Source organism: Bos mutus, chromosome X (genome assembly GCF_027580195.1).
Source record: "Bos mutus isolate GX-2022 chromosome X, NWIPB_WYAK_1.1, whole genome shotgun sequence".
Taxonomy (NCBI): Eukaryota; Metazoa; Chordata; class Mammalia; order Artiodactyla; family Bovidae; genus Bos; species Bos mutus.
Window position 1 is genome coordinate 6,477,892 of NC_091646.1, and position 24,365 is coordinate 6,502,256.

General features: G+C 40.7%; 1 protein-coding gene across 1 annotated transcript in view; it reads left to right on the plus strand.

Moving 5' to 3' along the window:
- LOC102276527 (teneurin-1) overlaps window positions 1–24,365 on the plus strand; it is a 413,260-nt gene that overhangs the window by 227,615 nt on the left and 161,280 nt on the right. Inside the window, exon 11 of the mRNA XM_070365791.1 lies at window positions 5,616–5,832. Within this exon, the coding sequence (XP_070221892.1) occupies window positions 5,616–5,832 (217 nt within the window). The remainder of the gene's footprint in view (window positions 1–5,615; window positions 5,833–24,365) is intronic.

Consider the following 24,365-nt stretch of genomic DNA (forward strand, 5'->3'; position numbering starts at 1 on the left):
ACATTTCGGCCCCCCCTCATTTATTTGTGAAATGGAGATGAGAATGTCTACCGAACAGGGTTGTCACAGGGATTTAGTTAAAATAATACACATGGGAGTACCTAGTGCCATACCTGACGCGTATTAACTAAACTATGCTGTTGCGGCTGCTGTTTAGTCACTAAGTTGTGTCCGATTCTTTGTGACCCTGTGGACTGCAACCCTCCAGGTTCCTCTGTCCATGGGATTTCCCAGGGAAGAATACTGGAGTGGGTTGCCATTTCCTTCTCCAGGGGATCTTCCTGACCCAGGGATCTAACCCACGCTTCCTGCATTATAGGCAGATTCTTTACCACTGAGCTACCTGGAAGGCCGTTAACTAATCTATGCATGCTTGCATGCATGCGTGCATACTAAGTCACTTCAGTCATGTCCAACTCTTTGCAACCCTATGGACTGTAGCCCACTAGGCTCCTCTGTCCATGGGATTCTCTAGGCAAGAATACTAGAGTGGGTTGCCATGCCCTCCTCCAGGGGGCCTTCCCCACCCAGGGATAGAACCCCCATCTCTAGTGTCTCCTGCATTGGCAGGCAAGTTTTTTACCACTAGTGCCACCTGAGAAGCCCCTCACTAATCTGTACATGTTGCCAAATCCTTTTGGATAGCCTACCATGAACTAGCTGTCCCTTTTCATCAAAGTGATGATATGGGCGCTGTCCCTAAGATGATATATATTTGTAAATTCATTTTAAGGATTAGGAAAACATGGGTTTTCCCTGTATCATTCATATTCCCTTATTCAATCCGGCTTTCAACCAAGGGCATGCATCTAATAGGTAAAAGTTAAATAGTGAAGAAATGTTCCGAAGAAATCAGTGTCCTTGATCTTCATGATCGCCAACTGAGCCAGCTGGAATGGCCCTTACCTGGCTGGCAAAGCTAGGATCAGTGAATGCTGTATTTAGTCCTTTAAGACAATTTAACCTCCCCTTTTTTTTTGCCTGCTTTTATTTTTATTCCTTTAAAGGGAATAGGCCCCAAAAGTAAAATAACTTAACATTTCATGTGTCCATATCTGACACCTTGAGCCTGGCTGTCAGGAGGGTGCCACAGCTTCCAGTTCAGAAAGATAAAAGATCCATTAATACCCAAAGGAAGAAAAAAAGCAACCCACACACAAGCAGTGTGACTGTCATTTACACTTCTTTGTAACAGTCTAGACATACTGTATGGAGTGTTATCCAATGTGATAATTGGTAAGTAGATCTTTGCCCATGTACTGGGCTTACCTATGAATTATAATTCAAGGATTGCATACCATTATTGGTTGGCTTGCCTGTAGCCTTTCTAGATTCAAGAGAAGTTGTACTATTCTCTCAGAAAACAGAGGTCTTAGAGGGTCAACCCCCTATAATAGACAATTATGGCATATGAAACATTAGCTTGGAATTTATAGCACATAATTCTATGAGAATGTGAGTCCAAATTTTCAACTGGCTCTGTGTTTAGTTTTAGACTCCAGTTTTGAAGATCATTTGGGCATTACTATTTATTTAAAATCCATTTCTTTTCAAAAATAAGTTAGAATCGTGCGGTAGACAGATTGAAACCTCTGAAAGCCCAATCTTATGACTACTGCATTTGCTGCCAATTTGAAAGATAAAGGTGACTGCCCATCTGAAAAAGCAGTTTTTCATTGTTTAGTATTTTATGCACAATTCCAGACATCGGAAAACAGTTTTTATCAGACTGATATTTTTGCCAGCTTTTCAGCACATCGGATGTTTCATTAGCAGAGTCAAGAGGGAAGGTACTAAGAGGAGGCTATGAACAATGTCCTGGAGGGAGAGGTGGTTGTGGCATCTACAATCTAGAGAAAATCTGTTCATAAAATTTGCTGAATGAGGGGAGAAAGGGGACCAGAAGGGAACCTCTTAGTGAAACTAATCCACACTTAACAATTATTCATCAGTGAAAAAGAAACATATATACAGAAAAGCAAAAATCGGGGGCAAAAATATACTGAACTAACAGCGGAGGCCAGAAAGCAGCAAACTGCATTTTAAATCAAAGTAGTGTCTATAGTACAGGGAATTTGAAAGGACCTCATGTGGGGAAAAATATTTCCTGGGTGCCCTGGGGCTACTGCTCCAAATGCCTACTCCCTTGGTGTTCCTGGCTTCCATTGCCTCCAGCTGTGGTGCCTCCCCCTCCAGCTCAACAGGAGCAGTCTTGTAAGCACCTGTGAGCGAGCAAAAGAGCCACATGAAAACCGTGCCAGTGACTTTCATCATCAGCCTAAGGAGCCGTGATCCATCCGCACCTCCCTATTCCACGGCAAGCAAGAAGTTGAGCATCTTTATATTTATCCTTGTTAAGCATCGACACTAGAGCTACTTGTCTGCTTTAAGGACCTTGCAAGGACCTTAATTTTTATTTTTCTGTATTGGATGTAGAATGAAGTGTCTATATGCTCAGTTAATCTCTCCAGCCCCTTCTCTTTGCAGTTAACTCTCTTGTAACACCTACTGCAGGTTTAACAAGTGTAAGAGTCAGCTGTTTTGTGTGCCTATTCCTCCTACTAAGCTCTGAGCTCCTAAAGACAGGAAAAAAGTTGGTTTTAGCTTTTTACTTTCCAGGCGCCTAACACAGTGCTGTGTACCTACAGTCAGCCCTTTGTATCCTCGAATTCCGTACCTATGGATCCAACCAACCGCAGATCAAAAATATTTGGAAAAAAAGAAGAATTCCAGAAAGTTCTAAGAGCAAAACTTGACACACCCCTCATAACTATTTACATAGCATTTACATTATACTTATAACTGTGTACATGGTATTTACATTGTATTAGTTCCCTGGTCAGCAGTAAAGAATCCTTCTGCCAATGCAGTTCGATCCCTGGGTCGGAAGATCCCCTGGAGGAGGGCATGGCAACCCACTCCAGTATTCTTGCCTGGGAAATCCCATGGACACAGAAGCCTGGCAGGCTACAGTCCACAGGGTCACAAAAAGTTAGACAGGACTTAGTCACTAAACAACAAAGGCATTATAAGTAATCTAGAGATGACAAAGTATGCAGGAGGATATGCATAGGTTATGTGCAAATAGTATACCATTTTATATAAAAGAGTGAGTCCCCTCATGGCTCAGATGGTGACGAGTCTGCCTACAATGCAAGAGACCGGGTTCAATCCCTGGGTCAGGAAGATCCCCTGGAGAAGGGAGTGGCAAGCTACTCCAGTATTCTTGCCTGGAGAATCCCGTAGACAGAGCAGCCTGGCAGGCTAGAGTCCATGGAGTCACAGAGTCAGACACAACTGAGTGGACTCACACTTTCACTTTTGAGTGTCTTCTGATTTGGGTATCCGTGGGGGTCCTGGGACCAATCACCCTCAGATACCAAGGAATGACTGTATTCTCAAGTCTCCCTTCCTCCTAGAACCCCTGTGTACCACATCATTCCTCTACCAAAGAATGAAGCTTTTATGTGATATATTTATTGGAACAACCCTGGATTCTTGAGTCTGGAATAAATGGTGAAGGCCTAGAATGAAACAGAGTGACTTATCACTAAATACAGGAAGTTACCGTAGTATATGCCTCGAATAATGCTGTTCGGGACAAGTAAGTTCTAGTCACTTCTACAGATTCTCAAAATAAGTGGTTCTGAAAATTTAGTATGCTTCAGAATCACCCAGATTAAGTATGGCATAATCCTGGGCTCTGAGAAAATTCTGCTTTAATAGGTGGGACTGAAGAATATACAGGTTTAATAAACTCTCCGGTAATTGATTCAAGCTCTCCAGGTAATTTTCAGAAGTGAAAATCACCGCCGTACTTTAGACATTTTGTCACCATAAGGATACCAACTTCTATTGTGGCAGTTAGGACTAGACAAGTGTGTTGGGAGAATTTTTTAAAGTACAGACAAATTTAGGTTGGTAAACCTTTGTTAATTGTATGTTCAGAAATGTACATGATGTGATAAATTCAAAAAAATATAAGAAATAGTTATTTTCCTGAAGGGATGGTCTTGCTGAGGAAGAAGGAAACTTCAAAAGAGTGATATCTATTTTATCAGTTCAGTTCAGTCACTCAGCCATATCCAACTCTTTGCTACCCCATGGACTGCAGCACACCAGGCTTTCCTGTCCATCACCAACTCCCGGAGCTTGTTCAAACTCATGTCCATTGAGTCAGTGATGCGATCCAACCATCTCATCCTCTGTCATCCCCTTCTCCTCCTGCCTTCAATCTTTTCCAGCATCAGAGTCTTTTTAAGAGTCAGTTCTTCGCATCAGGTGGCCAAAGTATTAGAGCTTCAGTTTCAACATCAATCCTTCCAAGGAATATTCAGGACTGATTTCTTTTAGGATTGACTGGTTTGATCTCCTTGCAGTCCAAGGGAGTCTCAAGAGTCTTATTCATGGCTGTACATGTGTTCCCCATCCTACACCCCCCACCCATCTCCCTCCCCGTGGTGGATTCATGTTGATATATGGCAAAACCAACACAATATTGTAAAGTAATTAGCCTTCAATTAAAATAAATAAATGTATATTAAAAAAAAGAGTCTTCTTCAACACCACAGTTCAAAAGCATCAATTCTTCAGCGCTCAGCTTTCTTTATGGTCCAACTCACACATCCATACATGACTACTGGAAAAAACCTAGCTTTGACTAGACGGACATTTGTTGGCAAAGTAATGTCTCTGCTTGTTAATATGCTGTCTAGGTTGGTCATAGCTTTTCTTCCTAGGAGCAAGCATCTTTTAATTTCATGGCTGCAGTCATCATCTGCAGTGATTTTGCAGCCCAAGAAAATAAAGTCTGTCAATGAATACTGGAATGGGGCCAGTTCCCTTCTCCAGGGGATCGTCCCAACCCAGGGATTGAACCCAGGTATCCCCGCATTGCAGGTGTATTTTTTACCATCTGAGCCACCAAGGAAACCCTATCTATTTTATACATCATATCAGTAGTGTATATGTATCAATCTCCCAAAACCTTCCACCCCTCTTCCCCTTTGATATCGATGTATGTTTTTCCCTACATCTGTATCTCAGTTCCTGTCCTGCAAATAGGATCATCTATACCATTTTTCTAGATTCTACATATATGCATTAGTAGATGACATTTATTTTTCTCATTCTGACTTTCTTCACTCTGTGTGACACTCTCTAAGTCCATCCATGTCTCTACAAATGACCCAGTTTCATTCCTTTTTATTAGTAATATTCCCTTGTGTATATATACACCACATCTCCTTTGTCTATTCCTGTTGATGAACAGTAGAAACTAACACAACATTGTAAAGCAAGCATACGCCAATAAAAATTAATTTTTTAAAAAGTGGTAACTCATAGAATACTCTCTTCAAATGCTAACCAATGTAGCACTACAGGAGGACTCAGGAAGGAAAGATTTATGAACAAAATAGTTTGAATTTCACTGATGTGCCATGTAAACTCAGAGACAGTGATAGATACATCATGAGAAATATGTGAATTTAATAGATCCTAAACTCAAAACATGGACAGTTACCTTTGGCTATATTCTAGGTTTTTCTCCATTTGTGCATATTTTAAATTATGTTGTTTCTCCCAAAGCTAAATTTCAAAATTTTCTTTTTCAGATGGTTTGACTGACTGTGTGGACCCGGATTGTTGTCAACAAAGCAACTGTTATGTCAGTCCTCTCTGCCAGGGCTCACCAGATCCTCTTGACCTCATTCAGCAAAGCCAATCTCTCTTGTCTCAGCACACTTTAAGACTCTTCTATGATCGAATCAAATTCCTTATTGGCAAGGACAGTACTCATGTCATTCCTCCAGAGATCTCATTTGACAGCAGGTATATATGTATTTATTTTATTCCTTAATGAACAGTGGTCATGTTTTTCTTTAACTGTGAAAGAAACACACACATATACGCACAAAACTCACATGATGTATATTATTCATGGTGAAGTGTAAGCAAGGCTTTTAATGACAAAAACAAAAGTATAATTTACAAATTTATTGTTTATCTTCTGGATTGATCCCTTGAAAAATTATTGAATTTCAGAAACTAAATTTTAAGTTTCATTCTATGGGTGTAAAACGTTTCCAGATGAGAGAATTGGGTGCATTTGATATTCTAAAGTGAAATGCAAGACGGGCAAAAATCTGTCTTCTAGGGAAGCTCAAATGTGTGAATTGTCACTAAAGGCCTGAGACCAAAATCCAACCCATTAGATGAAATTTTTTTTAATTAACTTACTTATTTGAAATGTAATAACATGAATTTGCTCATTGTCCTTCTCTGCTTCATCTTCAGCAATGATAGGTTTTAGTCATTAGCACTAGATATAAGTAACTCAATGTTTCTGATCGCTTAAAAATGTCCTCTTTTGTTCATGCCACAGTTAAACATATTTAAATATTGTTGTTAAACAGTAAGGATGTTTATCTCTCAAAATAGAAAGTCCAGCAGTTGTGGGGTTCAGGGGTTGGCTCAGCTGAGGCTTCAGTCCCATCATCAAGGCCCCAGGTGCTTTACATTTCTCTAATCTACCACGTTCAGCAGAAACTTCATTCTCAGGTTTGATAGAAAGATGGTTGTGGCAGCTGCAAGTTCAATTCAGATGCAATAAAGACCAGAGGATAAAAAAGAAATACCACCCCCAGCATGGAATATAGAGTCTTCCCTTCATTCTGTTTCTGATATTTCAGTAGCTTCTAGACTATTACAAACAGAAAGTTTAAAAAAAAAAACATGGAAAGTATTTGTCCAGGACCACTTGTCTACATCCCACCCACACAGTCACATCCTGGTCGGTATTATCAGTCCCTGAGAAAAGCTCGGTCAAGAGTTTATATTGATCTGAGTGACAATTGACGTTCAGTCTTCACCCCTGTGCACAGTAGGAAAGGGGTAAAAAAGACATGCATGGAAATTTAAAACAGTCAACATCCTTCTCCCAAATTGTATGCCAGAACTGTTATTGAAACTTAAACATTTCTCATTGTGTTTATTTTTCTTTCTTCTTGATCTGTTATTTTTTGTTTTGTTTTTTAAATTTTGTATTATTTATTTGGCCGCACTGGGTCTTTGTTGCCATGCACCAGCTTTCTCTGGCTGTGGCGAGCAGGGGCTGCTCTCTGTTGTCGTGCACAGGCTTCTCATTGCAGTCATTCTTTTGCTGTGGGACGCAGGCTCTAGGTGCGTGGGTTTCAGGGCTTGTGGTGCGTGGGCCCCCGTAGTTGTGGCTCACGGGCCCTGGAGCATGTGGACTTTGATAGTTGTGGTGCACAGGCTTAGTTGCTTCTCATTATGTTTACTATGTGCAGTTCTAACCTTTTAAAGCTTTAAACAGAACCCCAAACTCAAATGCTCATGCACCACAAGAAAGACCTTCTCTGCCAGGGGATCTAGTCAAAGTTTGCCTTCTTCCAAGAGACTCAGTCATCTCCATTTTGAAGTATCTCCCCCAGTTCAATAACAAGTCTGGGGTGATTTCAAATGGCTGCAGTCAAAGTATTTATTTAGATAGTAAATGCTTCACTTTCACTTTTCACTTTCACGCATTGGAGAAGGAAATGGCAGCCCACTCCAGTGTTCTTGCCTGGAGAATCCCAGGGACGGGGGAGCCTGGTGGGCTGCCGTCTCTGGGGTCACAAAGAGTCAGACACGACTGAAGCGACTGAGCAGCAGCAGCAGCAGCAGATGCTTATTTATTGCACTCCAGAGGAACAAAGGAAACAAAAACCTTCATGCTTAAGGAAATTCAGTCGAAACGAAGAAAAGAAGGTAAATGAAACTTCCATGACATGGAGATACATATTTAAATGACTCACTGAACTCAAGTACAGGGAGAAAGTCAGGACCTGAGAGAGACAGGAGCCAAGTTATTGTGACCCAGAGGAGGGCATTTGAGCAATAAACTTAGAAAAGTGAAGAGAAATTCCAGCCCCTGTGGTTCGGCTTCATGCTTCAGCAGTGTTTGCCAGCCAGTCGCAGAGTGAACAAACCTATTACTTGTGGTGCTTAATGCCCTTCTCCTCCTCCTGGCTTGATTGAGTTTTTCTTATTCTTTTGTAAAAGCCTCCAAGTTATCAAGTAGCTCTGAAAGTCGCATTTGAATTCAGAACTACGGTCTCCTTCACCCAGTGGTCTCAGCTCTGACACACATCTCTAATCTGTCAGAAAAGGGAAATAGTTGAGGACAAGCAATCTAACTATATTTCCTCTAAAAAATCAACACGTAATACAGTGTTATTCAGAGTATCTCTGGATAAAATAAATCCAACTCTGATCATGTAGAGTATAAGTAATAATAGTTATAAGCTCTTACATCTCTATTGTACTTTTTAGTTTGTGCAGCTTTCAAACAAACATTCTTTCATTGTATCCTCACGGTATCCCTGTGAAGTAGGTATTGTCTTGGTGCATTTTATATATGAGGAAACTGAGGTTCAGAGAGATTAAATGATTGTCCAACATCACACAGCCAATAGCCTTGTTTTGTAGCAACTCTTTTCTTTTAATTAGAGGATAATTGCTTTACAATGTTGTGTTGGTTTCTGCCATAGGACAACACCAATCAGCTGTAAGTATATATGTGTATATCACCTCCCTCTTGAGCTTCTCTCCTACCCACCCCCTATCCCACCCCTCTAGGCTATCATGGAGCACAGGGCTGAGCTCCCTGTATTTTATAGTGGCTTCCCACTGTCTATTTTACACACATTAGTATATATATATATATATATATATATATATATATGTATGTATGTCAATGCTACTCTCTCAGTTCATCCCACATTCTCCTTCCCCTTGTGTCCACAAGTCCGTTCTCTACATCTGTGTGTCCATTCCCGCTCTGCAAATATGTTCATGAGTACCATTTTTCTAGATCCCATATATATACACTAATATACAGTGTTTGTTTTTCTCTTTCTGACTTACTTCACTCTGTATAACAGGCTCTAGCTTCATCCACCTCACTAGAACTGACTTAAATTCACTCCTTTTATGGCTGAGTAATATTCCATTGTATAAACGTACCACATCTTCTTTATCTATTCATCTGTCAGTGGACATCTAGGTTGCTTCCATGTCCTGACTATTGTAAATAGTGCTGCAATGCACATTGGGATACATGTGTCTTTTTCAGTTATGATTTTCTCATGGTATATGCCCAGTAGTGGGTCACATGTTAGTTTTATTCCTATGCAGTAACTCTTGTTTTCTTTCTGTTACACCACTGCTGCCTCATTTCAACTTGTTTTTAAATAAGCCAAGTGACTGAGATCTAATTTATACAGGATGAATGACAACTGGTTGAATGACATCTGGAAACCAGGCAATATTGTAAAACCCACCTCATTTGAACACATTTCAATGATATTTCGCTGATATTATTTACAAAGTTGAAGCCAGTGTTAATGAACTTCTTGGTAGAACAACTGGTAAAATGGGCCTTTTGCTACATGTAAATTGTTATTAAGCACTTCTTTTGTGTCAGGTCTCATACTAAACTTTTACATGTGTTATTTAATCCTTACAAAAACCTGATATGGTAGGTACCATTGTGATCCCCACTTTTGGGGTAACAAAACAATAACTGAGTTATCAAGTTGCTTGCCCAAGGTCACAATCAGTGAGTGTCAGAGCCAGGATCTGAACGCAAGCAGATTCATACTGAGAGCCAGACTTCTAAACCACTATGTTGAGCCACTTTGGCTCCTTAGAGAGCTGGGCTAAAGACTTTTGGTCCTTATACATATCTGACTGTGGGGTTGCTCTCCTCAGACAGATCTAGAACACAGGTACTGTAATCAGGGAATCCAATCTGCTCTTAGGTTTTTGCCACATAATTGAGTGACAGCTGGGGAGGCAGATGAAGAAATCATTGCTGAGGGGCTCATTTGCCTACTGGCAAACTGTGAGCCGCACGGAGGACTTGCTGCTGAGTGTGGCCACCATCAGAGGCCTGTGAGTTAAAGATGGTGGCATATAGGTGAGTAACTGTTGCAAGGATGCATAAAGGTTAAATAGCTGTTCATCCTTGTGCATCCAAGTGAGACTGGCTTTCTTGCTGTGAGTTCTCTGCACTGGTATGTGAGAGCACATGGAACGTGGACCTCATGTGCCTCTGATGGTGTGATGTCACTGGCAACATGCCATTTGCCCACAATAGAGTCTCCCAGCAAGCCTGGCAGTTACCGCTTTTTCCTTAAATACACTTTACCCTGTAGCCTGAGTTTCTTTCTTTTTTTTCAACTGACTCCAAACATGACTACAAAGTAAATGACATATTCTGCACGCCCTGTATGACTTATTACTTTTTAATAATGTAAATAGGTGAACAGAAGCATTATTGATCTTCAGTGTCTAAGCATTTAATCACTATTAATAATGTAAAAGGTTTTTATAAATATGTAAAAACAAGAGTACATTAAACTAAACGACAGCAGTAATTTGCAAAGCCAGACATTTCACTCGCCATCACTAATGGAGAAGTGCATTTAAAAAACAAAATCCTACCGGGGTTAGTGCAACCGCTGACAGCAAGGTCTGGCCAAACTCATTTGTCTGTTTTGTAGCCACAAGAGGCTGATCCACACATCAATCCACGTCTAGTGTCTACATCAGGCCTTACTTACTATCAGCCCACAGCTGTATTTTGTTTGGCCCAACATTTAGAAACTAAGAGATCTAACATAAAAATTGGAATGTCTTCATTCTCTAGAAAATTGACAAAATTTGACATCTCTGGTATAGGTGTTCCAGAGTTGAGGGCCAGCCACCCCTCTGGAATGTCAATGGCATGCCTCTCTAGCTCACCAGTCACTGGTTCCCTTGCTCCTGGCTCAACTCCTGCACTTTTAATGTCCTGCCTGACCCTCTTGGCATTTGAGTTTGTAACATCTGGACTACACAGCTTCTCTAGCTTTCCGTGGAAAGACCTCAAGTGTTTTGTTTTTTTTTTACTTTCTGATCTGTTTCCCTGAGAGTCTGTAAAAATCCTATCTTAACTAAGAGGAAAAAAGTGACTGAGCGTGAACTAGAAATCAGATTAATGGAAGGATATTTCCACCAATATTTCACTAAGGGGCCTGCGTGCACCTCATGAGTAAGTTGATAGACACTCCGCCTCACACTTTAGGCTAATAGACTCCCAGGTCCCACCATAGTGGAAACAAAACGTCCACTTTCTGTGAGAAAGATGTGGATATTAAGAGGCACTTTACTATTATGTTCGTCACTTAGAGTAAGTTTTAAGAACAATCTGAAGATCTTAAAATTTGCAGCGCTGCTGCTGGGTGTGATTGTGGCAGTCTGATGCATCTGCTTCTTCTGGAATCCTTAGCCCAGTTGAAAAGCACTAAGCACATGAGGGCTTCCCTGGTGGCTCAGGGGTAAAGAATCCGTCTGCAGTGCAGGAGACACAGGTTCAATCCCTGGGTCAGGAAACTCCCCTGGAGGAGGAAGTGGCAACCCACTCTACTATGGCCTGGAGAATCCCATGGACAGAAGAACCTGGTGGGCCACAGTCCGTGGGGTCACAAAAGGTCGGACACGACTGAGCAACTAAACAAAAACAAAGCCCATGACAGTGGTGTTGCTGCTGCTGCTGCTGCTGCTAAGTCGCTTCAGTCGTGTCCGACTCTGTGCGACCCCATTGATGGCAGCCCACCAGGCTCCCCCATTCCTGGGATTCTCCAGGCAAGAACACAGGCTACAAAATGAAGAGGTTGAGCAGGGTGGTAGGTTTCTTCTAGTTCTAACTTTCTGTGAAGTTGCTGTATTTTAAATTCTTGTGCCACTCTGGGATGTGCAGTACAGAAGCTCTGAACCATCCTCACTGCTAAATCTGGTTTCTGTGAGGACAAGGATCAAGTCTGATTTGTTCTCTTGTTTTGATTATCTATCACTGTATAGCAAACTCCTCCAAAATATAGCGGATTAAAATAATTGGTGATGATTAGATTTCTTGATTCTGTGGGTTAGAAAATAAGGCAGGGGAAAAAAGGAAAGGAAGGAAGGATAAGAAATTCTGACAGGGTGTGGCCAGGATGACTTGTCTTTTCTCCATGATACTTGGGCTTTCAGCTAATCTAATTCAGCTGGGAGCTAGAAGAGCTGGCTAGCCTCCAGGAATCCCTCTTCCTGCTTAAATCCTCTCCATTCAGGCTTCCTATGGGAGGGCAGCCTATAGGTTGGCAGCCAACCTTGAGTTTGTCTGAGCTCAGAACTCCAAGTTGGAGTATTCCAAGAGACAGGAACCAGAAGGTGCCAGTCTCTTAAGACCTGGATCCAAAATCACACCAGTGTCACTTGTGTTATATACTATGTATTAAAGTAGTCACAGAGGTTGTTCAGATTCAAAGGGAGGGTCATAAATCCTACCTTTTACTGAGAGAAGTATCAAAGAATGTATGACCATCTTTAATCTACCACACCACCATATCCCCAGATTCTAACACAGGATTTGGCAGAAAAGAGGTTAAAAAAAAGGAGTGGATGAGTGAGTGACATAGATGCAGTGATATTGAAGTGCTCTTCTCATATTTACTAATGAATAACTCATTTTCATTGCCTAGAACACACAGATGATATTAGGACCTCAAATTAGTTAATTCCCAAATGTCGGAGCAGCCTAAAGGTAAGGTTACTGTTCTCCAAATAGCACAGGAACAAATTCATAAAAGATGAAGTGATTATATAACAGTAGCAAAGTAATTACTCTTGTTTTTTTTTAACTTATGAGACATTCCACCACTGGCAGAGCCTATCCATGATTGACATCATTTATAACTCTGTGTAACCATCAATAATGCTCTCTGCCTTCAGTGGGCTTGATAATCAAAACTTAGAACCAAGAAAAAATTAGAAAATAATGAGCAGTATCAGGGAGTCAGTAGGAAGACTGCTGTGAACTGGCTCACTTTGGTGTTCCAGCTCATGAGAAAACCCAAGATAAGCACCCCAAAACAAACTGAGGTGCTGCAAATGCCTTGAGTATGGCCTTCTTGGACAACTCTTTATTTACCCGAGTCCTTCCCTTCCTTTATGACACTTCCCTCCATAATGAAATCTTGATGCACACACCTGATTATTCATGATACCAGGTAACAGCCATAATTACTTATCATAACTTATTTAATAAAATATGTTTTTCTGCACTTAGTTGATTTGGGAACATATACCATGTAAAATCCTGTGAATGGCAAAATGAGTTATTAAATCAAGACTGAGGTTAAGGGAAAGGCTCTAGGAAGATGATCATTGCTGCAGAAGTTGCTGATCTCAGATTAGACTAAAGACTTAAGAATAACCATACTCGACAGATACAAATTATTGTTTTTGAAGTGTACATTTTACTGATACATTAATATTCCAGAGTTACTGAGGATCTTAAATTTCTCTACAATATTTACCAAAGTCCTCTACTCTCCCTAATGTAATCTAATATCCTGCTATCAACTCATTTTTACAAAATGATGAAGATATGTGTTCACTCCTTTATTCAACAGATATTTCTTGAGTCACCCACTCTGTGCCAGGAACTGTGGAGATGGGGGTAAACAAAAGAAACAGGGTCCCCTTATTCACAGAATTCCCTTTACATTCCAGTGGGGGAAGCAGTCAGAATTTCATGTAAATACATAAAAAAATAAATTAATTATAAATTTTAATAAATTCTGTGGATTATGGAACATCAAGTAGCTTGGGGTTCATCAACTCAGAGTCCCAAATTCTGCTGCTTTGCTGGAGTAGACAGGTAACCTAAATGGATGTAAGAGAAGACATATTCTATCAAATGAGACAAAGTCATTAAACAATTTCAGAAGGGAGACTGACCTGGAAGTTTTCAGCAGTCATTCAGAGATGTGACTAATTGAGTCAGGTGAGCATGAGGAGCTGCTAAAATGGACACTCACAGGAGTCTATTGGTGACTTGCAAGAAAAAATTCAAAGCTTATTTGGACAGTGAGCAGCTTAACTATTTGCAAGATGTTTCATCCTATGACATCTGGAGCTATAAATAATTTTTAATACAATTTGGAATGTTTGTGTTAGATTAATTCAAGGGGAAAAAACAATCACCCCAAAAAACTCCCATTCACCACAGTGAAAAAATGTCCCCATTAACCATACTTTGGCATCATTTGTAATGATAGATCCTACAATTTCTTTCAAGATAATCCATATTTGGGGAAGATTAATCATTTCATCTTGAGATTGATGAAAATGACAGTGTTGACTTGGTTCGTGTATTGGCCCTGTCCTAGGCTCCGGACTACAGCGGACAAATTGGCTTCCCTGGTGGCTCAGACGATAAAGAATCCACCTGTAATGCAGAAGACCCTGGTTCAATCCCTGGGTTGGGAAGATCCCCTAGAGGAGGGCATGGCAACCCACTCCAGTATTTTATCTGGAAAACTCCATGGACAGGAGCCTGGCAGGCTGCAGTCCATGGGGTTGCAAAGAGTCAGACACAGCTAAACGACTAAGCACAGCACATATAGTCCAGTGAAGAAAACTGACAATAATGAAAAAGGTAAATGTCAGGTAGGAATAGGTACCGTCGACTGAGGTAAAGAAAGGTTAGGGACAAAAAGTGACCATTTTAGACAGAGTGGTCTGGGAGATCCTCTCTGGGGAGATGACACTAGAGCTGAGACCTCATAGTATTCATCTATATGTTAGTTGATTGTGACATGAACATTTCCTGCCACGTGGACCCTTGTGCAGTAGCCTATCACACAATCCAGAGCCTGGCTGTCACTTGTAGGGGCCCACTGAATCAGGATCCTGTGGCCTTGTGTGAAACAGAAAGGTAGAACAAACCTTTCTCAAGGAACTACTACACACTGGTTACTGTACCAGGTTTTCCTGATAAGTGGATGGGGTGCCTGTCCTCTAGGACTATTGAGAAAAGCTGACTACTTCGGACAAACTGAATAGCCTCCAGAAAGAGAAATCAGCAACAGCCATTGACCATTTAGTTATGAAAAGAAAAAAAAAAAATAGCAGATCTTCATCCATTAGTGTTTGACCCTAAAAGAAATCAAATATATAGAAACTGTGTCCTGATTTGGAATTATGAAAAAGAAAAGATAAGAAAACTTTATATTTTAGAATATTTATAGGAAATGCAATGTTATTGCAATACTAAAGCATTCATTGAGGACTTCCTTGGTGGGCTTCCCTGATGACTCAGATGGTAAAGAATTTGCCTGCAATATAGGATACCCAGGTTTGATCCCTGGGTTGGGAAGATCCCCCAGAGAAGGGAATGGCAACCCACTCCAGTATTCTTGCCTGGAGAATCCCATGGACAGAGGAGCCTGGCAGGCTACAGTCCATGGGGTCACAAAGAGTTGGACACGACTGAGTGACTAATACTTTCAGTTTCGCTTGGTGGTCCAATGATAAGGAGTCTGCCTTGCCAGTGCAGGGGACGTGGGGTTGATCCCTGTTCTGGGAAGACCCCACATGCCTAGGAGCAACTAATCCCATGCACTACAACTACGTTGAAACCTGTGTACCCTAAAGCCCATGCTCTGCAACGAGAGAAGCACGGCAGTGAGAAGCCCATGCACCTCAACTAGTAGCTCCCACTCCACTCACTGCAACTAGAGAAAGCCTGAGTGCAGTAACAAAGACCCAGCACAGCCAAAAATTAATTAATTAATTAAAATTTAAAAAGCATTCATTGAATTAACATTCACAGTCTATGTACAGGTCTTCCCCCAGAAGGTTTGTGACATAATCATTCGTAATTTTGCTGAGGAACAAATTTGAATCCATATGTTTTGTGTTTAACTTTTTCATGAATCTAGTAGTTATGGACCTCCAAGTCTATTTACATATGGCAAATCTGTGTGTATTTTTAATTTTAAGAATATGAAAGACATTATACCATGTATACAACTAGGGGTTGGTAAACACACAATGCAACAGTTGCTGAATAAATTGAATAAACTAAGGACTGACATGTATACCTGTGATGGATTCATTTTGATATTTGGCAAAACTAATACAATTATGTAAAGTTTAAAAATAAAATTTAAAAAAAAAAAAACAGAAAAAAAAAATAACTAAGGACTGAGGAAATCTCTTTCTAGAGCATCAGCACCTGCCAATGTCTGTATTCACCTTTCTTTCTAAAGGGAGGCACTGCACATAACCTGCCCACATTTGGAAAAGGAACCCGAGTGGTTTGGCTCTGCCATGATCCCTTGTGATTCTGTCTTCCCACATTACTTTTCCTAAGCAACCTCCTTTGCTTATCACTTGTGCAGTTGTTGTCCCAAGTGAGAAGTTAGATTGTTGCTACTTGCTAATAAAGCACTTTGATCTCGTTTATGTGAAAGGTGTTACACCTGTGAAGATGGGAACTCCTGATTGTTCAGTGAACTATTTTATCTAATGCTAAAGTTCAGGAAACACATGTTCAAGACACATTTAAAAAATTACAAAGTGCTGAAGGCTCCAAGATTTATAGTGCTGACTAGCTCTTGAAATCAGCAGTCAACACCTAAAGGTACCAAAAAAGAAAGAATGTGTGACTTTCACTTCTTTGCAAGTTCTTGAGCAAAGAAATCCAACAAATCTTTAAAAAGCCGTTCAATTGGTTACTTGTGATATTTTGAAACTCAGATGTCCTGAGGTCCTTAATAACAGTCATTAGTAATGCCCAGTAGCTGTCTACAACTTATCTCAGTGTGAATAGGTGTTTTCTAATATTTTATCTTACTGCGAAGTTAAGATTGAAAGGCTCAAATCCTTAGTACCTACTTCTCAGCCATATAATCTGCGTGAAGTGACTTTAGCTGGTTCTGTCATCTAAACTTGTCCCTAGAGAGGGCAGAGTAAATGCTAGTTTATGGAGAAAGAATAAATGACACAGTGTGGCATATCCACTATACACCCTGCACGTAGAAAGTGCCCAGCAGTTGGTAAAGGTCTACAAAGTAGTGATATCCTATGGATAGCACCATCTTTGTGGGTGAGCACTTTCTTTTCCTTTGTAGCCACATCATTTACATCTTCTCTTTAAAATGCTACAGCTTAGGCCCTTGAGAGTCCAGGTCAAAAGACCTCCACCAATTCTGCCACTTAATAGCTGTATTATCTTAAGCAACATTTTTCGACCTCTTTGAATCCATTTCCTCATTTTTTAAAACAGGCTATTAGTCGCACCTACTCAGGGCTATATTGATGGTAAGTGAAATAAAATAAGGAAGGTGGCTTGCATGGTACCTGACTCATAGTAAGTGCTTAATGAATGTCTTATTTATATAAATACATATATTCATATGGTATATTTGTATATATTATATGCATTTATATATATAAATATAGATATCAGGGTACATAATATAATTTGAAAGGTCAAGTTCAAAAGGCAGTCACTTTACTGGGTTATTTTATTGTTCCAGTATCTTCATGAGCTGATTAGGAATAAGGCAGGGAAGAACTATTAGTCTCACTTTCCATAAGGAACAAACGAGGCTGAGAGTAATTCCATTTCTTAGGAAAAGTCACATCGATGATTATTAACGAGCCAGAGCTAGCACTGGGGTGGACAAAGTTAGACCCCACTTTTTCCTCCTGGAGGGAAGAGTAATCCATGGCCAAGCTATAGCCAACAAGACAGACTTGCCCTGTATTTAATGACTATCCATTATTTGAAGGGCAGATTCACAGAGAAGTGACAGGAAAGGTTAATGAGGTTAATAAAACCCCATCAGGCTGATTACAAAGATAAAACCATTTGAGTAATGTATAAAACAAGCCAAAAACAAACCAACCAAAAAAATAAAATAAAACTTGAGATTATTCAAGGGTTGCAAGGGCTTCCAGGACACATATTTCAGGATTCAAATTCTGGACAAAAATAATCATGTGTCTAAATGAGGCAAACCGGTACTTTCACAGCCCTGAAAAATGTGACTGTCGTCAGTTTTCTTATTGCTTCAAAACACTTGATCTCTTTCCCATTACTTTCGGGATCTCAGGCATCCAAAGCAAGCCTACTTTTGACAAGCAATTACCAGGGCAGATGGGAAAATAGCCACCCTACCTCAGGGGGGTGCCCCCATTTTGTTTTACTTGAAACATCACTAGCCATGAGGAAAATAATTCTGCTTAAAAAACTATCTGCATTTTCCATAGCACCACCTTTCCCAAAGTCCTAGAATGTTGATGGGTAATGCTCCTACCTAGCTGCTTTTAATGTTACCCAGTTAGTAGGTATTATTTATTTGGACTAGTGACCAACTGAGTAGGATTAAATCAGCCAGTTCTATTTAAGTAAAAACTAATGAGATTTTACTGGGTTTGCATCTGAACATTCACTGCATTCACATTTTCAGAACATGAAAACAGGTTTATGCTGTAACATTATATGTTTTCATGGTGCTGTACCAGCTTAGATAACTTATATCAAAAAAAACAGTATGTGATAATCATATGGTTTTTATTTTTCAATTTGTTAATGTGGTGTATTACATTTGATACATGGCGAAACCAATACAATATTGTAAAGTTAAAAAATAAAATTCATTAAAAAAAATAAAATAAAAAAAAAACAGTATGTGATATGTGGAAACCCCCAGATACCCAATATCAGAGCCTTCAAATATATGTGAGTTATGAAATACCAAATTGTAATTACATGGTTGTAGATAAAGGAAAAAATGGGGTTAGTGTTCATAAATTAAGTATTTGAGGAGGACTATTCATTCATCCTTCCCAATCACAGGGGTACTATTTAATTCCCTGAAGTAGTCAATTATCAAACAAAACTCTCATGATGAAGTCATAGAACGCTGGCTTCTAATAAATGAACTGTAAGACATCTATCTGTCACACATGAACCTCAAAGTGGTCTCTGAAACACTTGAAGTAGTGCTGTGGGATTGGTTGGAAATATTTTGCAACTTCACATAAAGATATTTGAGCTGAAATTCAGTGGAGCTTTGTTGAGCACATGCTATGTACACAAGGCACTAGGAAGGACACAGAAGAAAATCACACTGCCCTTGCCCTGGAGTGACTATCTAATAAGAAAGACAGACCTATAACTCCTACCCAGGATAGGCTGTGACACATGTAGTAGCACGGATTCGGCGCTGAGAAAAATGAAAGTGAAAGTCGCTCAGTCGTGTCCTACTCTTTGCATGGACTATAGTCCATGTAGTCCATGGGATTCTCCAGGCCAGAACACTGGAGTGGGTAGCCTTTCCCTTCTCCAGGGATTGAACCCAGGTCTCCCACGTTGCGGGCAGATTCTTTACCAACTGAGCTCTCAGGGAAGCCCAAATATAAAAGCCTTTATTCATTGTGTGCCGCCATGGATACGAGGATATCATTAGCCCTTTGTCCCAACTGCTCAGAGGTATTTGTGTTCTAGGAGGGCCCCCCCAGAAGCAGCGGTCATTTAGCCCAAATGACACAATCTACAGCTGTGGAACCTTATAATATAATAAGCCTGTGGAGAAGATGTCGGGAGAACCATTAAAGCACGCCTCACAGGCAGCAGATTTCTGTCCCTTGGAGACTTGAGCCAACTGACAACTCATAGAAGAATTTACAAGGCAGGATTCCAGTGCCAGTGAGCAGAGGATCCACGTGGCCTCTCCCAGCTCAGCCTTTCTCAATTCTGCCTCTTGACCAGAGCTGTCAGCTGTGGAAAGGATTTCATCTGTTCCTGTGGAAAAAACAACCTCACCTGCCCTCCTGCTGCCAGACCCCCCACTGGCCAGGCCTTGACTTGGGACACTACCCTTCAAAGGTTCTTATGCTCCTGTTGGCAGCAAAAGCAAATAGCTCTAACTTCCCGAGCCCTTCAGCCTCATTTTCCTTATGAAAGATTTTAATCAGAAATACAATGCAGTAAATTACATCTTCTTTCAGCAATTTAGTTTTCAGCGTTGTTTTTCAAACCAACTTCTGTGCTTGAGGTTAATGTTTTCGCCTGAGGTGTTGAATGAATATTGGAAATTTGACATTGAAGACAAAAGGCAACAAATAAGGGAAAAGGAAAATGGAACCCAGAGTTTATTGAAGGCTAGGGATAATTTGACTATGCCACGAAAATAGCAAATACAGAATGAATTAGACCTTTTGCATCAGAACTATCTAACAAGCAGCTTGTTAGCTCAATAAGGCTCTCGGTAAAGTGTATTCGGACTTACATTTCCCAAGATGCCCTGTTCTTCAAACCAAACTCCCAACATCTAGAGGATTCAGCATTTAGTTAAAGGGAGAAGCAGTTCCTTTGAGGTTGCTGCTTTAGCATAGTGACAGCCGGTAGACAGCTTGGCAGCAGTCTGTATTCTCCAGAGAGCAAGAAAAGAGATACTTGTGAGGGGTGATCTTCCCCATACGTGTTTTTAAAGTCACTTTGGACATGTTCATCCAAGTTCAAGTTATCTTGCTGTAACCCACCACAGCAGAGAGAGGTCCTTGTTTCTAAAGGTTGAAGGAAGCAGAGTCTTCCTTCAAGTCTGAATCAAAGAACAAGAGCCCCAGGAAAAGATGGAGAGCATGCAGCACCCGCCTCTAAGAGTACACACACACACACACACACACACACACACACACACAACACAACACAAAAGACAGTCGCACTGGGCACATACATGCTATACACATTTGCAGTGACAGCTTCGTGACAGTTCAGACAGTAATTTCTGGTGTCTCATTTCAAAGGTTCAGAAGAGTTCCGAGTATTATTTAATTGAAAATGTTTCAGAAAAAGGTCCTTGAAAGATTAGGACTCACGTCGAGGGTTGTTTTCACGTGGCAAAAATTTCAGAGTTCAAAATGTTTCCTTAGAACAGACCAAGGACAGGCCAAGGATGACTGCCTCATTTAAAGGGTGATTTGAAGAAGCTTGGGGTTTCCCTGGTGGCTCAGACAGTAAAGAATCTGCTTGCAATGCAGGAGACGCAGATTCGATCCCTGGGTCGGGAAGATCCCCTCATGGAGGAAATGGCAACCCACTCCAGTATTCTTGCTTGGAGGATCCCATGAACAAAGGAGCCTGGCAGGCTACAGTCCATGAGGATCAAAGACTTAACTGAGCAACTAACACTTTCACTTTCACTTTTTGGAGAAACTGGAGAGGAAACATGGAGGCAGCACAATGTACAGGACAGAAAACACAGAAAGATTCTGGGGTTACCAAAGTCAGACCCCGGGCATACCCACCTCACTGCTTCAGCAAGGATCTAATCTAGGAAAAACATGAATTATTCAGGCTGCCTTGGATATGAGAAGCATACACAAACAGATTATACACATGCGGGAGAAACTACATTTTGGTGGCTGTGTAAATCAGGAAAAATAAAGCAGCTACAAGGCTACCATCCACAATTATGAAGAAAATTGAGTTTAGAAGCTGGGAGCACACAAAATGGCAGTTGAGCTGTACGAAGTGGCACAACACACCATATTTGCCAAGAATATATCTGGAGCTCCCTAAGGGCCATCTGGAGCTGCAGCAACCTGGGAAAGTGAGCAGACTTGAGAGCATTCATTCTGAAATGGAGAGTTTGCCTGAAAACATTTTTTCCTAGGTTTCTGCCTGCAGTGCCAGTTCAAATTACTGCCAATTAAAAAAGAACACTTTAATACTGTCCTGCTGCTGCTGCTGCTAAGTCGCTTCAGTCGTGTCCGACTCTGTGCGACCCCATAGACGGCAGCCCACCAGGCTCCCCTGTCCCTGGGATTCTCCAGGCAAGAATACTGGAGTGGGTTGCCATTTCCTTCTCCAATGTATGACAGTAAAAAGTGAAAGTGAAGTCGCTCAGTCATGTCCGACTCCCAGCGACCCTATGGACTGCAGCCTACCAGGCTCCTCCATCCATGGGATTTTCCAGGCAAGAGTACTGGAGTGGGTTGCCATTTCCTTCTCCAATGCATGAAAGTGAAAAGTGAAAGTGAAGTCGCTCAGTCATGTCTGACTCCCAGCGACCCCATGGACTGCAGCCTACCAGGCTCCTCTGTCCATGGGATTTTCCAGGCAAGAGTACTGGAGTGGGGTGCCATTGCCTTCTCCGAATGCTGTCCTGAAATTTAGACAATTTATACTGATGCAGGATGTCTGATTTGGTCAAAGATTATAGTAAGTACTAGTAATCCAGGAATAAAAAGAGCTAAGAGTTATTCTTGTGAAAAACGGATGACATGAAGTGTGTAAATAATGGGAGCAAATGTAGCAAGATACAGGGAATCTTAGAACATTTAAAGTCTAATACATTACAAAGAGAGTTCAGTGCTGATAAATGTGGAATAATAAGTTTTATGGGGCTTTATCATATGCTGTAAGTTCGTGTGGGTCATAAAATATGAGGAATAAAAAAAGTAGGGGAGTTCAAAGACAAGTCTGCACATTATTTATGAATGATGAAGAGTGAAATGAATGAGAAGAAGAACAGGTAGACAATGTCTGGAATAATGATGACTTTGATGAGTCATTATCACACAAATCCGTGTGCTTCATAAAATATGAGGAATATTAAAGAGCAGAGGAGTCAAAAGACAAGTCTACTCAGAATGAGATACAGAATGAAGGAAGAGAGGAATAGAAGAGAAATGCACAGGATAATGATAACTTTTATGAGACTTTCACTCACCAGCCTGGATCCGTCATAAATATAAGCTGTATAGAAAATAAAAGAACAGCAAAGAGAAGAGACAGGCCTGTGTCTGTCGTAAAATATGGACAAATAATGTCAACTAGACTTGACAAAATAAAAACAAAAATAATTGAGCCTAGTACAGCTGTGGGAAGACACACTATATAGATTAATGTGAACAAATAAAATAAGCGAATGTAGAATTGTCTTGCCAACAGGGAATCAGCAACCACCTAGGAAGGCATCATTGCTGAAAAGCCCACCTTGCTAACTGGTAAAGCCTTGGCAAGTTCATAAATACCCCCATCACACTCCCCAAAAAGCTATCAGCATGTAGGCTCAGGAGGCAATGCTGTGCTGATTTTCAAATGGAGGTGGCCTCCCAAATGTCCCTCTGTTCTCAACCCCTCTGGCTCCAGTCCATATGTAGTTTGCAGGAGATTTTCTCAGCTGGTTTCTACTTAATCTATACCTAGTTTGTCAAATTTTGGTTTGTAAAGATTTTCAAAGGGTTACTGTGTAAAACTAAAGACATCCTTCTCTTTTCATTTCTTGTTACATTGGATTTAAAAACAGGGACCAGATCTGTCAGAATTAATTCAAAATCCAGAATTCAGTGCCTTTCAAATGTCTTCTCTATTAGAAAAAAAATGGGATTTCAAGATCTCAAAATTTCAAAATCTCCACAAAAAGGAACTAGAGGAATCAGATAAGGCAAAGCAAGTGCCAATGTGCCATTTGCATGCCATTCAGAATCATTATTTATAGAATTCATAAGATGGACAGCTCACTAGTTAGAGGAAAGCCACTGATTCATATCAGAACTAGGAATGTTGGCCTGAAGAGCTCAATAAAAGCACTAAGAGCATCAATTATACTAGCTTAAATTTGTTGTTGTTGTTTAGTTGCTAAGTCATATCTGACTCCTTTGCAACCCCATGGACTGTAGCACACCAGGCTCCTCTGTCCATGGTATGTCCCAGGCAAGAATACTGGAGTGGGTTGCCATGCCCTCCTCCAGGGGATCTTCGAGACCCAGGCATCAAACCTGCATCTCCTGCATTGGCAGGCAGGTTTTTTACCACTGAGCCACCTGGGAAGCCCAGCTTAGCTTTGTGCTATATTTAGTGGCTTATAGTTTGTGTTGGGGGAAGGCTTTAGATGATGCAGGAAACATCCTATTAGTATAACTTCTATCCCAGTTCCTCTGATTGCAATATTTTAGTAGTGATGTTTATTGGCTCTAACATATAACCCAAGCTTTGGCTGGTAACTGTCTTTTGCTTTCTCGGGGTACTTTTTTCTCTCTCTCTTGAATGAGCTTTTGTGGCAGAGAGCTTTTTTTTTTTTAATATAAATTAATTTATTTTAATTGGAGGCTAATTACAATATTGTATTGGTTTTGCCATACATCAACATGAATCTGCCACGGGTGTACACGTGTTCCCCATCCTGAACCACCCTCCCACTTCCCTCCTCATGACTTGATGATTCAAAGAATATATAATGCCAGGGTGAAATTACTATGATTACTTTGGAAAAGTCATGTTTGCCCAAATAACATGCTTCCTTTTAATCCAAGATTGAGCTTGCCTGGATACCCTGAATTTCGCTTTGTGAAAAAAAAAAAAAAATTACATTGATGCCCTAGGAAAAGTCATTGCTCTTGCCCAACCTTCTTCAACCCTACTAGCTCCAGCTATAAAATGCACATTCTAGAGACTTCTTCCTCCCCACTGC